The sequence below is a fragment of the Acanthaster planci genome, linkage group LG06, assembly GCF_054643075.1.
Source record: "Acanthaster planci isolate LZ-2023a linkage group LG06, COTS_SCS, whole genome shotgun sequence".
Classification (NCBI taxonomy): domain Eukaryota; kingdom Metazoa; phylum Echinodermata; class Asteroidea; order Valvatida; family Acanthasteridae; genus Acanthaster; species Acanthaster planci.
This window is the reverse complement of record NC_141782.1, coordinates 22,232,672-22,247,255: the sequence shown is the minus strand read 5'-3', so window position 1 is coordinate 22,247,255 and position 14,584 is coordinate 22,232,672. Positions and strand designations below refer to the sequence as shown.

Genomic DNA, 14,584 nt, shown 5'->3' with positions numbered 1-14,584 from the left:
GTAAGTAAAATCGTGACTTTCGTGCAAATAGTTGGAGACCGGTATCAAACCGCGTAAACTCCAGTGCGTATACAATGTTCGTTGTAAAAGTGTTAATAGTTGTTGCGTGATTGAAATTTTTACAACCTGGGCAGAGGAAGGGACAGTGGGTCGTCACATGTCGTGATTATGTTACAACAACGGCCGAGCCAAAATGCTTACTAGTTGGCTGGCTTGGAAATCAGTCGCTCTGAAATAAAATATTTGAGGAAACAATAATTACTTCCAGGAACTAGGTTGCTGGCGGTTTGGGAAATGCCGAGGGGGAAACAGTCTAGTTCGCTTCATAAAAAAGCCATTTCTATTTCCTGAAGATCATTGCTGTTCACGATGAAAGTAGCATTCCTTCTTTATTTCAAACTGAATTCCACCGGAAAATGTGGCTCCGATTTTTTGCATTAGGAAATACTAAAGGTCGCTTTTCTTGACCGTTTGAAGGGGTTCATGGCTATTTGAGGTAAGAAAAGGAAAAGAAAAAAGACAGAGTGAGGCTTCCGTTCCTTGCAGTGAAGGAATGATTAATATCTCTTTATGAGAATACAGGGGTGGAATGGTGGAAGTGTGTAGGATGGGAGACGCAACTAAACATTCTAATATCAAGGGATTATCGATGGAGGTCCCAGATTGCCCAATTTAATATACTTCTTTATTTTTAGCTCTTCCCAGTGGTTCAAGCTCTTCCCAGGTTCAAGAATGTAATGTACGAACAAGGGGGTGCACCTTGAGAAACTGGAAACTTCTACAGCGTAACAATGTTTCAAAGTGCGCGGTATTCCCTTCAGAAGCCTTAAATTTATGTTGCCTGGAATATGCTCAACTGTAGACTTGCTGCTTCTGTGTTTGACATGGCTACAAATTATAAGGTTCAAACATTCATTTTAAGGAAAGCGTTTGTGTTCACTTGCAGCCTTGCGTCGACATTTTTCTCTCTAAAAATCAGGATTGTATAACCGTCACATACTGTCCAGTGCAGGTGGGTTTTCGCATTCAGGGCTTTGTAAAGGGGGTCGTTAAGGTCCCCCTTCCCTAAATTCGTCTTTTTTTTCTGGCAAGATTATTTTTATCGTACAAGCCAGCTAGACGCAAATGTTTTTAGCTCAACACGCTGATATAACCAGAATTGAATAAAGTCTATAATCGTAGCTCTGGAGGATTTTTTAAAATTGTTATTTCAAAGGGCAGTAATGTCCGACATTCCGACAGGGAAGCTTCCACGAGGCGTGGACACTAGTCTCTCAAGACTGGCGAAGATTTAACCATTTCCCCACAAATGGTGAATCCCCAAACTGTTCTGTATTTGGGAAAAAATAGCTCGGTGGGGCAAAGAACAGCGCCACCTGTTGTTCGGTGGGTGATGTCCAATTAATTAACCCAGCCACTCTTTCACAACATGATTTACCGTGACGGTCTTTTCTGCGACTCGCAACCCCTCTGCCCCAACATGCAAATTTGCGTGATGATACCAGTGGTCAGACTGTACATAATTATGTATTTCATACAATCTACTGCAAACCTAATTTAGATGAGACTGTTTTCTTACGTATCAACATGTGGGCCCCAACTTAGTGTTTCGTCAATAATAACTCCCAAGCATTTGCATGATTTTTCTTTGACAGTTAGGCTATCAGCAATGTAGAGGTTCAATTCTGTATTGGCGGTTTTCTGCCTTGAACCAATAAGCACGCATTTGGTTTCATTTGCATTGTAATGTCTGTTACAGAATCAAGTACATGTGCAACAGGGTGACGACTACATATATGCGCGAACATAACAGAAAATTCAGTAAACTGAGTCAGTTTGAAATTCTGTCATTCCGAGAACTTGAAGAAATTACATTACTGGCGCACAATAGATGCACAAACTACAGAATTTCTAAGAGACAAGGCTGTCACCTACACTCAAAAGGATCGCCATCAGTATGATTTTCTGATCATGACCAATCCTCCTTCCCCATGGCTATTATGCGTCTTTGTGTGACCTGTGGCCACGTAATCTATCAAGCTCAAGGGGTAATCCCTTCACTCTGTTAATTATGAGAAGCATCTACAAGCTAGAAATGAGTTGTGTGTATGTAATTTACACCCTGTACAAAGCTCTTGCTCGCTATCTATAGATGGATCATGTGTTATTACAACATCCCAAAATAAACTTCCAAGAGGATGGATGTAATAAAGGTCTGACCCCCTCCTTAAAGAAATTCCTGGATCTGTGGTTGCCTTGGGTCCTTTAGTGCTAATGATACCTGGTAACAGGATGATGTCCGCCAGGACTGCACTGGACGTATTCTGACGCAGACAAAATGTACGAGCACGTTTATTAACAACCCCCGCAAAAGAACCACGGTCATACTCACTGTAACACAGAACGTCACCATTTCCTTTAGCAATACCAAAGTCCCCTTTTATTAAAATAATTCGGGTTCGGTGTTTCTTTTCTTCCTGTGATCCTCGGAATACGAATTAAAAAAAGTCCTCGATGATTCTGGGAATCCCCGGTTTTGCTTAAGTCTACGTTTTAAATTAGAGCGCCACCTATAATTTCTGGGAATTTCCCAGACAGCTGTAATATTTTCAGCTTGCAGTACAAACCAGGCAGTTAGAACGATGAATAATCTACTGTGGGATAGTACCATCTGTATGTTATAATACTTTCACTCGAAAACTGGGGTTTTCCGGAGAAAAGCAGACGACGAGGGACTTTCTGAATTACCACGTAATCGTTTTTATTTAACATCAAGTATGAAGGAAACTACTAAATATAGCTCAGAAATACCCAATGATATGAATGTATGCATTGTCCAAAGTGAAACCGAAAGAGATAGCTGCGTGTCGTGTGACAATAATGTCTAATTCTGAGTGCAAGGCGTGAGCTAAGTGCAGGCTATAGTATACAGTTGTAGTATTAGTACGTCACGGTGTACGGTCGGAAGTGAGTGGTTCATCTTGTGGCCTACGAAGTACTCAGATTAACATCGGATTTGCGCAGTTACAATACAAGGTAAAACCATGTAGGCCTACAGCAAGTAAACAGGAAAACCAAAGTCTTTTAGTTTATTTTAAATGCTTTGCTGTTGCATATTTAAAAATGATTCTTTTTCCCCATCCATTTCCCTAGTAGAACTCTACCAATTCAACAACTGTCTCTTTCATTCAATTACATGATGGTTTTGATCATATCAGGCTTTAGTATCACTATCACATGTTAAGTCCTAAAGGCTACAGGCTAAGGGTGTGTTTGTGTCACACGGATCTGGATCTCCAGTTGTGATCCCAACGCTGGTTCACTGTATCCATGAGGTGGATTTTGTTGTCAGTGAACCCACAACAGATCACGGATCGAGATTCAGATCTATTTGAAACAAACAGGTCCTCATCCAGCAACCAGAATGAGCAGCCATTAGCGCGGGTGGTACACACACGCAGGTGGTACGCACTTGTTGCATTTTCCTCAGATCAAAGCAACAGGGTGTTACATGCTCACAATAAAACCCATGCATGAGTTTGACGGCCCCACAGTAATGGCATCTCCGTGGATTTGTCTTGATACAAGGGTCAGTCTACAGGTCTACTGCCCTGTGTGGCAACAGTAGATTACCTGGCCCCAGTAGGCATGGGGCCATACCAGATTATGAAAGGAGGTGGTTTTTATTTGGACTTCCATTCTCTGGGCTACATTAGTTAAGTCTAGAAGGTGGGATCCCTGAGTCATTTTGGAAAGGCAAGGGCTTTGTATCTGGTTCTGCCCTTTGATTTTGTAAGGTGTGAGTCTCTAACCAGCAGCAATAATGCACGTGTTAATTTTTTGACCAGTTCTTGCACTTAACCTGCCCTTAAAAGAGACTGGATATTTAGCCGTGGTGAGCTAAACTAAGTGATATTTAGCGGGCTACAAGTAGACAGGTCTTTTATGTGTGTACAAGAGGAAGGCTGTAGTATAAAGGTGATTAAAGTACATGTACCACCTTAACTCAAGCTGCATGGGTCTGTGGTCTAATGGATATAGAGTGCATATATCTTGCAATCTCAAGGGTAGTGCTCCCAGTTCAGTTCAATTCCCAGCTATCAACTTTTTTTCATTCCCCACAATATAGAATAAGCTTCGTTTGTTCTTTTTTATTTGAGTCCAACATTTAATTACAGAGAATTACATTTTCTTATTCTGATTTGTGGCTCTGGAGGATTTGTAAAGGTCCAAAGTCCAAAATTGTAAAATGGTTTCATTCTCACCTCGTAAATGTGAAGTCACAATGACTATGTTTGCCACAGAACCAAGCTAAGATTTGTCACAGTAAGAATTTTTAAGTCCCAGAACAGTTACTGTGCGGGTGCCTGACTAAATATCATTTAGTTACCTTAAGCCAGCAATGGCTAAATATCTTCTGCCTAAATATAGATCACGACCTCCAAAGCTTTGAATAGCCAAAAAAGGTGAAATTACATTTCGTTGAAAAGTAGGACATGACATAAATTTGGTGAAGGAAAACAGTCACAATTAAGAATTGAACTCTTGACCTCTATCTCACAGGAAGAGTTCCTGTATAATGCTATCCACACAACCACTTCAATTACTTGAACAAATTAACCACAGAATGTTTTCCAAATGACATCTAGATGTGCATTAATGCCGTTGGTTAGTAAGCCTTGTGAAATTAGGATGTAGCCAATGAGCCATGATGCCAACGTGTTTTCAAAGTGCCTCAAGGTACCACCAACCTACAACTAGTCAAGTATCAGGCAAGCAGCTTTTTTTCCGATCAGCTGATTTCCTCATTATTCACTTCACACTCACTCCCATTGAAAACTGAAAAACATCATACAAAGTCTTGGAAAGATTTGAATTTCCTTGTTGCAGGCCTGGTTTTTAACTCTTCCATGAATTCCCTAATAATGGCAAAAAGAAAACAAAAGTCATGAAAAAGGCTCTTTTATAGTATTCTGAACAAAGTGACATCACCATTGACTGTAGGACTCCTTCGTCTGTATACATTGAGCCTGTGCTTACATTCCTTTGGTTCATTGTTTTTTGTTTAACTCCAGATCCTTATATCAAGAAGGAGACATTTTTGCAATCAGAGTATTCTCCTAGACAGACCTTTTGGTTCCAGACGGATGCTCCAAATGGAAGGCTTTGAAATATCAAGTGATCTGCTCTTGGATCAGCAGGTAAATTTAAACCTAGGAACCTCTTTGTGTGAAAACAGATATTGTCTTGAAGTTTCTGATTGAAAACGCAGATTGCCCGTTGGAATCAAACGCAGATTGCCCCTCCTTTGGAATCAAACGCAGATTGCCCCTGCCTTGGAATCAAACGCAGATTGCCCCTGCCTTGGAATCAAACGCAGATTGCCCCTGCCATGGAATCAAACGCAGATTGCCCCTGCCTTGGAATCAAACGCAGATTGCCCCTGCCTTGGAATCGAACGCAGATTGCCCCTGCCATGGAATCAAACGCAGATTGCCCCTGCCATGGAATCAAACGCAGATTGCCCCTGCCTTGGAATCAAACGCAGATTGCCCCTGCCTTGGAATCAAACGCAGATTGCCCCTGCCTTGGAATCAAACGCAGATTGCCCCTGCCTTGGAATCAAACGCAGATTGCCCCTGCCATGGAATCAAACGCAGATTGCCCCTGCCATGGAATCAAACGCAGATTGCCCCTGCCTTGGAATCAAACGCAGATTGCCCCTGCCTTGGAATCAAACGCAGATTGCCCCTGCCTTGGAATCAAACGCAGATTGCCCCTGCCTTGGAATCAAACGCAGATTGCCCCTGCCTTGGAATCGAACGCAGATTGCCCGTTGGAATCAAACGCAGATTGCCCGTTGGAATCAAACGCAGATTGCCCCTGCCATGGAATCAAACGCAGATTGCCCCTGCCTTGGAATCAAACGCAGATTGCCCCTGCCTTGGAATCAAACGCAGATTGCCCCTGCCTTGGAATCAAACGCAGATTGCCCCTGCCTTGGAATCAAACGCAGATTGCCCCTGCCTTGGAATCGAACGCAGATTGCCCCTGCCGTGGAATCGAACGCAGATTGCCCCTGCCGTGGAATCGAACGCAGATTGCCCCTGCCGTGGAATCGAACGCAGATTGCCCCTGCCATGGAATCAAACGCAGATTGCCCCTGCCTTGGAATCAAACGCAGATTGCCCGTTGGAATCAAACGCAGATTGCCCGTTGGAATCAAACGCAGATTGCCCCTGCCATGGAATCAAATGCAGATTGCCCCTGCCTTGGAATCAAACGCAGATTGCCCCTGCCTTGGAATCAAACGCAGATTGCCCCTGCCTTGGAATCAAACGCAGATTGCCCCTGCCTTGGAATCAAACGCAGATTGCCCCTGCCTTGGAATCAAACGCAGATTGCCCCTGCCTTGGAATCGAACGCAGATTGCCCCTGCCTTGGAATCGAACGCAGATTGCCCCTGCCTTGGAATCAAACGCAGATTGCCCCTGCCTTGGAATCGAACGCAGATTGCCCCTGCCGTGGAATCGAACGCAGATTGCCCCTGCCGTGGAATCAAACGCAGATTGCCCCTGCCATGGAATCAAACGCAGATTGCCCCTGCCGTGGAATCGAACGCAGATTGCCCCTGCCTTGGAATCGAACCCAAACAGACTCCCCATTCTAGTAACTCACCATTCACCAGCATCAACATGCATTTAAAATAAACTGAAAAACCTAAATGTAAGCTGTAGATTATTTCATAGATGATGTAAATGCAATTAACAAACGAAAGAATAATAGAAAGATATTATTTAACTGACTAATTATGTACAGTTTTTGAAGAAGAGTAATTTCCTCTCATAATTTCCATTCATCTTGGTTTTTCAGGGCATGGAGAGTCAGACAGTTTTCCAGACGCTGTTGAGGATGCAGTCTACACAATCTCTTTCTACATCAGTTGGGACACAGCAAATGCAACTCATCAATGGTCAGGTGGCAAATGGTCAGGTACCATATGGTCTACCACTAAATGGTCAGGCATTAAATGGTCAGATGGCAAATGGTCAGTTACCTTATGGTCTGCCACTAAACGATCAGGTGGCAAATGGTCAGGTACCACATGTTCTGCCACTAAATGGTCAGGTGGCAAATGGTCAGGTACCACATGTTTTGCCACTAAATGTTCAGGTGGCAAATGGTCAGGTGGCAAATGGTCAGCCCAGATTACAGATGCCTCAAATGGTCCCAAACCATCCTCATCAGTCACTGCCTTACCTGCAGACAGCACAACAAGGTGAACCTTACAATTACCTGCAGCTGAGTATTGAGGCAACCTCTGACCTGAATCCCCAACATCAACAGCAACAGCAAGAACAACAACGGCAGTTACTTCCGCCAGCGCCACATACATGTAGATCTCAAGCTCAGACCAACCAATTGCTTCCTTCACAAGCAATACAACCACCTCAGTATTTACCACAGGCTCCTCCCCAGCAGGTGCAACCTCATCAGCAGACCAATCCAGGTATTACAGGCTTTTTAACCACCCAGTGTTGCTTCATTCATGGAATCCTTTGTTCCTCCCCTTAAAGATCACCTGTTAGGCTGTTAGTTCACACAGTGGTTGACTTTGTTAGAGCTCCAGAGTGCCAGCCAGATAGGACTTAGTTTGACTGATGAGCTGTCTACGCAAATCCTCGTCAGTAAAACACATCAGGTGAAGTTTTGTCAAGATAAAAAAAAAAGGTCACTCTTCTGCTCATATGCTGCTGTCAAAAATCATATTCATTGAAAAGTTCCAGTTATCCTTCAGCAAAGAAATTTCAGAGATTGTCCAAGATGACCGCAAAAACCACAGTAATAAAAAATCATTTCCAAGCCTCACAATTTGATGGTCACTTTTGACATACAATGAATTCCAACTTTTGATCATGTGCCACAAATGCCACATGACAACATTGCTCCCCTTGCATACTGTGGATATGATCTTTGTCAGACTTTCTGTAATGTTTTTATTCATTCATTATCTTTCCATTTACAGATGGTGCTGACATGGATGATTTGATGTCTATCATTGGTTCTGTGTCAGCCGATGTCTTACATGACACCTACATGTATATTGATCCAATCCTGGATAAACTTCAAGGTTTGTCAAAACATTTCTTACTTCTATGAGTTTTTGCCCTTTGCTGTTACACTTGTGCATTCGTGATTCTGTCAGCCCCGAGCTGGACCAAGTGAGAGCACTATTTTCCCAGCAATGGAGGCTCCTTTGATCAGAACTACACTTTGCTGGTTCACGAACGACTATGAACTGCACTCGTTAAGGTCATGTCTCGACCAACAAAATGAACACTCCTCACCAACATGGCTCTTTTCAACCATTGAGGGGGTGCCCCTGCTCACGGCGGATAGTGCTCAAGGCAGATAGTTTTTTAATTTTACTTATCTATCTAAACAACCAGTCAATGTCTTTGTAACTATTAGATAAGCACCGAATCAGTTCCTTTGCTTAGTTTATTTCACCTGTAAATAGCTTTAACTCACTGTGTAATCCCTTTTTATGAAGTCTCAGGTTGGTATCATGGCTTTGGTCTTGTCCCTGGTTACATAGTATGGCATTATGGCTTCTAACTAGCATCTTCAAACCAAGATGTTGTCTAATTGGGAGTATCCACTGACATAGGGCTGGGTAGCTCAGTGGGTAGAGTGCTGGCACAGCTTTCTGGTAGTTACAGGTTGATTCCTGCTCCAGTCTGTTTCCATGTTCATTTTCATACTTGTTTATCTCTTTTGAATCAAAAGGTTTAAAATTTCTTTGCAGCAGATGGAGCAAATGGGCAGGATGCTGAGGATATGCCAGTCCCTAATCCAATCCAGGGTCCTAATAATAAGACCATCACTGTAGGACCAACACCTCCAATGACTCAAGCACTGCTAATTGAGGGAAATTCTAATGCCATAGCAACAGCAGTGAAGGCTGCAGGAGATTCAAGGTTCAATCAAGCAGCATGTATCCCTCACGGTGGTGTATCCATGGCAACTGTGGACAACACGGCCAATCAAGTTGCTCAACCTGCAGACCATGTGGCTCAAATGGGGCTGACAGATGTCCCTGTGGTGGTCTCAGCTGCATCTCCAAGCAACTCTACGCACCAAGTTCCTTCTGCTGTTGCCAAGGGTACCACTGTTACAATCGTGGATAATCCTGTAGGGAGTCCCACATGCTCAAGTACTTCATCAAGCAAAGATGTGCCAGAGAGCTCCAGTGCTCAAGCAACCAAGCCGAAGACTGCAAAACAAAAGCGGAAAACCAAAGCCAAGTCCAAGAGAGCTGCTAACCAGATGTCTTCATTAGAAACAAAAGAAAAAAAGCCCAAAACAGATGATGCTGAAGTTACAAACATATCTGATGATGAACTAACAAATAGTGAGTATCTTGAATTGGTTATGCTGTCCACTCAGGATACAAAAATGATAAAAAAGAGATGTGGGTGGAACACTATAAGTATGTCATCGGCCCAGTGCCTTTACACAATGCTACTCTCCCTTACCAGCCTCTCTAAAGCCAAAAGTATCAATGGCCACTGCTATAAGCCAGGCAACACCTATGATGCATGAAATTGGCACATTGGGACAGATCTGAATATGATATTTATTCAAAGTTAAAACACTACATCCCTGTCTGGCCAGTATCGTATATCATGATCACATTGAGTGGATGTAATCAAATATGATAGTTAAATACATTAGTTAAGTCCATAACATGATGTATCAGATCTTGATACAGAAAGAAAGTTTCCTTCTTGGGTATGAAGTTAAAAGTAAAGCAATGCATGGGTGCAGAGTTGGAAAGCACCTTTTAAAATTCCTCCATTTTTATGAACCCACACATCAGTCAAGTGAATGATTTGATAATGCAGCCTTTGTCTTCTTTCCATGCAGAGAGACAGCTCAATGTACAACTCTTCTACCAGTTTCGTTCACTGAGCAAAGGGAAACAAGGAACAAAGGTCAACAGCCGTGATGGATGTTTGGTGTTTCACAAGAAACCCTATCATTTTCAAGATGCCAGCCTTGACATTGCTGATATAGAGTTTCCGATGTTTGAGTCACCCCAAGACAACGAGCCAGATGGTGACAATAAGTCATGTCAGAGTAAGGGGCATAGAACATGTAAACTGCACTTTCCAGGTCTGAATATTGAGCCGATGGAAATCACCAAGAAACAGATGGATACCACAAAGGATTTGTTAGATGCCCTGTCCAAAGGGTAAGCACATTGGTCAGAATGGTAAAGGACTTAAGTCTGATGATGCTGATCAAATGAAAGTTCAGTCCCTTTTTTTTGAGTCTTTGCACCAAGAGACCGGCTCAGTTGTACTCGTAGCTAATGTACACAAAAGCCAGATTTAACTGACAATGTCATAATAGCAATTGATCTTACAACAAGAATGACAGGCGTGTGTGCAAATTACTTGATGCATTATTTTAATGACCCAAATCAATGCATGGTCCAAGCCACTGATGACTTTAATTTGAATTGCTTTGAATTGAGTCAATATGACTCAATTGGGGTACGCTGATTGATCACTCGACTGATCACTCGACTGTACTGGGACATTACAATTGCCCTGTACCGCTAAATTAATCAACTTAACTTGTAATCTCAACAGTGTGAGTCTTGTCACAAATTTTGCTTGCACTAAAACGTCTGATGAAGACATCTTTATAGTGAACAAAAAATGCAAACATTAAAACCCTTCCATGATTTGCTGTCACAGAATCTTTCAATGCCCTAGAACCAATTTTGTTAATTACTTAGAATACCTGAATTTTGCCATTTTTCCTCTTGAACATTAACTAAAGCAACTCCTTTCCTTTTTCTTATCGTGCCAGGATTCACATATCTTGTGATAATGATGGGAACATCTTTGCGAGGCGTTTTTGTCGGAGTCATGTCTACTGCTACTCTACTGTACCAGGGGAAGGATTCGAACGGGTCAGTGTGCAAAACAACAGCTCTAACGAAGGGAATCGTGAACGCTATGTCAAGAAACTTACACAGGATGAGTTTGTTAAGGTATTTGATGGAAACAAATTTCAGAAGATACTAACTTATTTTTCTTGTTCCAGTCAAATGAAACTCAGTCCTTGCCCAGTTGTCTATTTCACATTTGGCCAGCCTTGGGAGCCCAAGAAGCCACTGAGTAACTGCTTGATATACCTGAAAGTCACTCAGAAATCTGCCAGAGAAATGCGCCGTGATCTTAAGGGCGGTGAAGACGATTCCTTCAATTGCAATGAAGTGGACCTGGAGGAATCCATGTCCACTTTATGCTTGTCTTCTGGCCAAGATGGACCTTCAGGGCAGGCTGCTCAGCCAAAGCCAAATGAGAAATGAGTAGTACATGGACATGTTGTGTGGGCGGGGGTAGGGGAGAGGTACCATTATGGAGCATATTTGGGATATTTTTAGATATCTACACATGCGCGCTTAAAATCCTGGAAGAATTAAAGTTGTCTGCAATGTTCACCCTGAACAGATAGACAGACAGACAGACAGACAGATAGACAGACCAATATTAGCTGTCTGAGCTTTGATCTCCTATTATCTGAAAGCCACATAGAGAATCATCTGAGCTTCATCTGAGCTTCTTGACTTTTCACAAATCATCAGTTCTGTCCTGGCTCCAAAATACCAAGAGTTGATGGGAGTTTATGATAAATCCTCAGTTACAGTGTGGAAGATTTGACATTACTTAGATTCAAAATTACTTCTTTTGGAGATGTTTCATTAGACACTTACAATAAACGCTAATGACATCCTAACATGGCTTCCTTCTTGGCACAAACTGTCACTGTAACCTTTGGTACAAGATGTCTCTTAACATATTCAACAAGAAATTTATTTTGAGAATTTTGTAGAGCACCTACCGGTAGAGAAAGTAAACCTTGGCGTGAAGTTGCTGTATTTTAACCTGAAATAAAGCAATGTATTATAGATCATAAACTGATAAGGATATATCTTGGTGGTGGTGCAGTCATTTACCTGTTATCAGAAAAAAATGTCTTTACTGGCGGGGGGGTGCTGGCCCCGCACTTTTAGGGGTAATGACCCCCCTTTTGGCAGGTCATTTAATGGCAGATGCCTGATGGTCTCATATAGAGGGATTTCACATTAGTGCCGTCTGCACATATCTGCATCGAGACCGAGGCTCTCTGTGTTGAACTTCCTCGCGCGCGCCCGCGGAGTCGACACAGTACCGGGTACATGCAGTATCCGGTTCGTAAGTGTGACGCCACTTCAATTTAAACCACGCCCACTGCACAAGATACAGGACCATCGCAGGTATGTTAGTTTGTGGTAAATTGCTGTTATTTCTTCTTTTGATTTTACGTGTCGAAGCATCCTGACTCTTCCACAATAATTTGCAGCCTGAAAAGTCTCCATTTAACATATCTTTATGTATTTTGTGTCTTGACTCCTTACTTTCAATCATCTGATCGTATTGAGAATTGAAGCTGACACATACAGCCTCGTTTTCAAACGTGGAAATGCGTAGATCGCCGCTAAAAGCGTCGCATTGGGATCCCTCTACATGCCTCCCCCAAAAACCCTGCCATTGAACGTCATTTGAACAGAATAGACAGATTGTTTAAAGTTGTTGCATGTACTGGTACACAGGACCATTTAATGGATTATTGCTCTGTGATAGAGAACTTTTAATAGAGCTTATCATCACGTTAGTGCAACAAGGTCGTATCTCGTGTACAAAACAAAATTTGAGAGTGATGACCTTGTTGCACTGACACGACGATATTTGCCTTTCATCAATGCAGTGTTTTTAATCAAATAATAGGGATAATTTTATTCTTTTGCAGAATGGGTTTAAATTTGTAATGTGTATAAAACAAGTGAAGATAATTTCTGAATGTCAGGTATTGTTTCAATTGTGGTATGTCATTTTGCTTACAGTAATGAATTTAATTCACCCTAGCATTCATGTGAAGTAATGTAAAGCAGGATTCAGGATAGAACAATTTTGCTTGATGAATGTTTGTGCCATATTTTGTATAAATTTTACTGTACAGATATGTGTTGAGTTTTATTCTCACTCCAAATAAATTCATGTGCTCGCTCAAGAATGTCAAATATACAGGACACCCCTCTAAAAAGATGCAAGCAAACCATCCATTTTAAATATAATTGATAACATAAGGCGGTATTTATAACTTACATGCATGGCTATTTGCTTGATGAGGCTTTTCATTGCAACTTACTAGCATTTGGCAATCCAGAGATAGGTCATTCCAAACACTCAAAATTGAGTTTGGGTCACTTTTCACACAAAACAAGGTTACTACTCAGTATGGTTTGGTACGTAGAAATGGCATCATCTCCTTTGAAATCAAATTTTAAATGCACATCTTGTCATTTAAGTTTAATCTACTGATCAGTTTAAAAGGGGCACAAACTCAATTTTGAGTGTTTTTACCAGGGTATATTTCTGGATCACTAAATGCGAATAAGATGAAATAAAAGCATCATCAATCCAAGAGTTTGCCTTTTTAAACTGTAGTTAAATACTGCTATTTGACAATGAAGCAGTTTGGTATGTCAAACAAGGAAAGGTCATTCAGGAACAAAGCCTAGCCTAAGCTCGGGGCCAGGAAGGGCTGCACTTATTGGTCAGACCTCACACGCACCTTGGAATGACCCTAGATGCACTTCATTTTTGGCTGTACTGTTAGAATACTGAACTAGTTCATTGTGTTTAAAGTGACAGCATTTACTTGCACCTTTTTGGGGGGGCGTAGACTGTACAGAAATAGAAGTTGATATTTGTATTGAGAACAGGCATGCTGAGTGCTTATAAGCTTGCGTAACAAATTATATGTTTTTAAAATGTATTTTTCCTGCTTGTAAGCGAACTCAAAAAACATGTAGCTTGCCTTCAAAAACATTAATACTGACTAGGATGTTTGTAATGTATACTACATGTATCTTCCTGTTTGGAAATTTATCTCATGCAGAAAATATTGCCAAAATACAGTTCCTTTAACCAAGCTGATTCATGGTTTACCATTTGTAGTTTGGTGAATTGCTGGTACTTTCCCAAATAGTGATAAGTCTGAAGAGCTTTCAATAGTTATGTGATATACTGAACCGGAACTTCATGACGGAGACACAGTATCTTGCAACATTAAAGCAGTGAAGATTTAATTTAGTTGAAGGACTTCATGTATGAAGAGTACCAACCGCAGTAAATGTTTGCATGACATTGGCAAAAATTTCATTGTCTTTTCTCTCCAAACCTGTGCACTGTGCATAAATCTGCTGTCATTCAGATGTAATATTCATCTCAAGACATCTTCACTAGAAGCCTTCTATCCCAATAAAATTGTTTCCAAATTAAATCCATGAGTGTCTCCCAATAAGAAAGCACTTAAGAGGAATCATCTCACTTGGCAGGGTTTATTTCCCAAATGTGATATATTCATTTGAAAATCATGCAGTTTTTCCAATATTACAAGATATTAAAAGAATAACAGTGTACCAGGTGTCTGTCCTTCAACTTCAGTTTTCACTTTATTG

General features: G+C 41.5%; 1 protein-coding gene across 3 annotated transcripts; it reads left to right on the top strand.

The window, feature by feature from the left end:
* The first annotated feature begins 2,688 nt into the window (after nt 1-2,688).
* Nucleotides 2,689-14,550, top strand: LOC110980133 (uncharacterized). 3 transcript variants are annotated; one of them, XM_022236504.2, is made up of 7 exons: nt 2,689-3,036; nt 5,090-5,201; nt 6,874-7,510; nt 8,027-8,131; nt 8,810-9,415; nt 9,931-10,258; nt 10,885-14,550. In XM_022236504.2, exons 2-7 carry the CDS (start codon nt 5,148-5,150, stop codon nt 11,387-11,389), a joined length of 2,235 nt encoding a protein of 744 aa, XP_022092196.2. In that variant the 5' UTR covers nt 2,689-3,036; nt 5,090-5,147; the 3' UTR covers nt 11,390-14,550. The 3 variants fall into 3 exon arrangements, with proteins under 3 accessions (XP_022092196.2, XP_022092197.2, XP_022092194.2); XM_022236505.2 differs by having other exon boundaries at nt 5,076-5,201; nt 8,813-9,415; XM_022236502.2 differs by having other exon boundaries at nt 5,076-5,201.
* The last annotated feature ends 34 nt before the right edge of the window (nt 14,551-14,584 follow it).

Coding starts and splice junctions, on each gene's coding strand:
- LOC110980133 (XM_022236504.2), top strand. CDS start 5,148: ATGCTCCAAATGGAAGGCTTTGAAATATCAAGTGATCTGCTCTTGGAT. Junction 9,416..9,930: donor TGATGATGAACTAACAAATA/GTGAGTATCTTG, acceptor CTTTCCATGCAG/AGAGACAGCTCAATGTACAA. Junction 10,259..10,884: donor TTAGATGCCCTGTCCAAAGG/GTAAGCACATTG, acceptor TTATCGTGCCAG/GATTCACATATCTTGTGATA.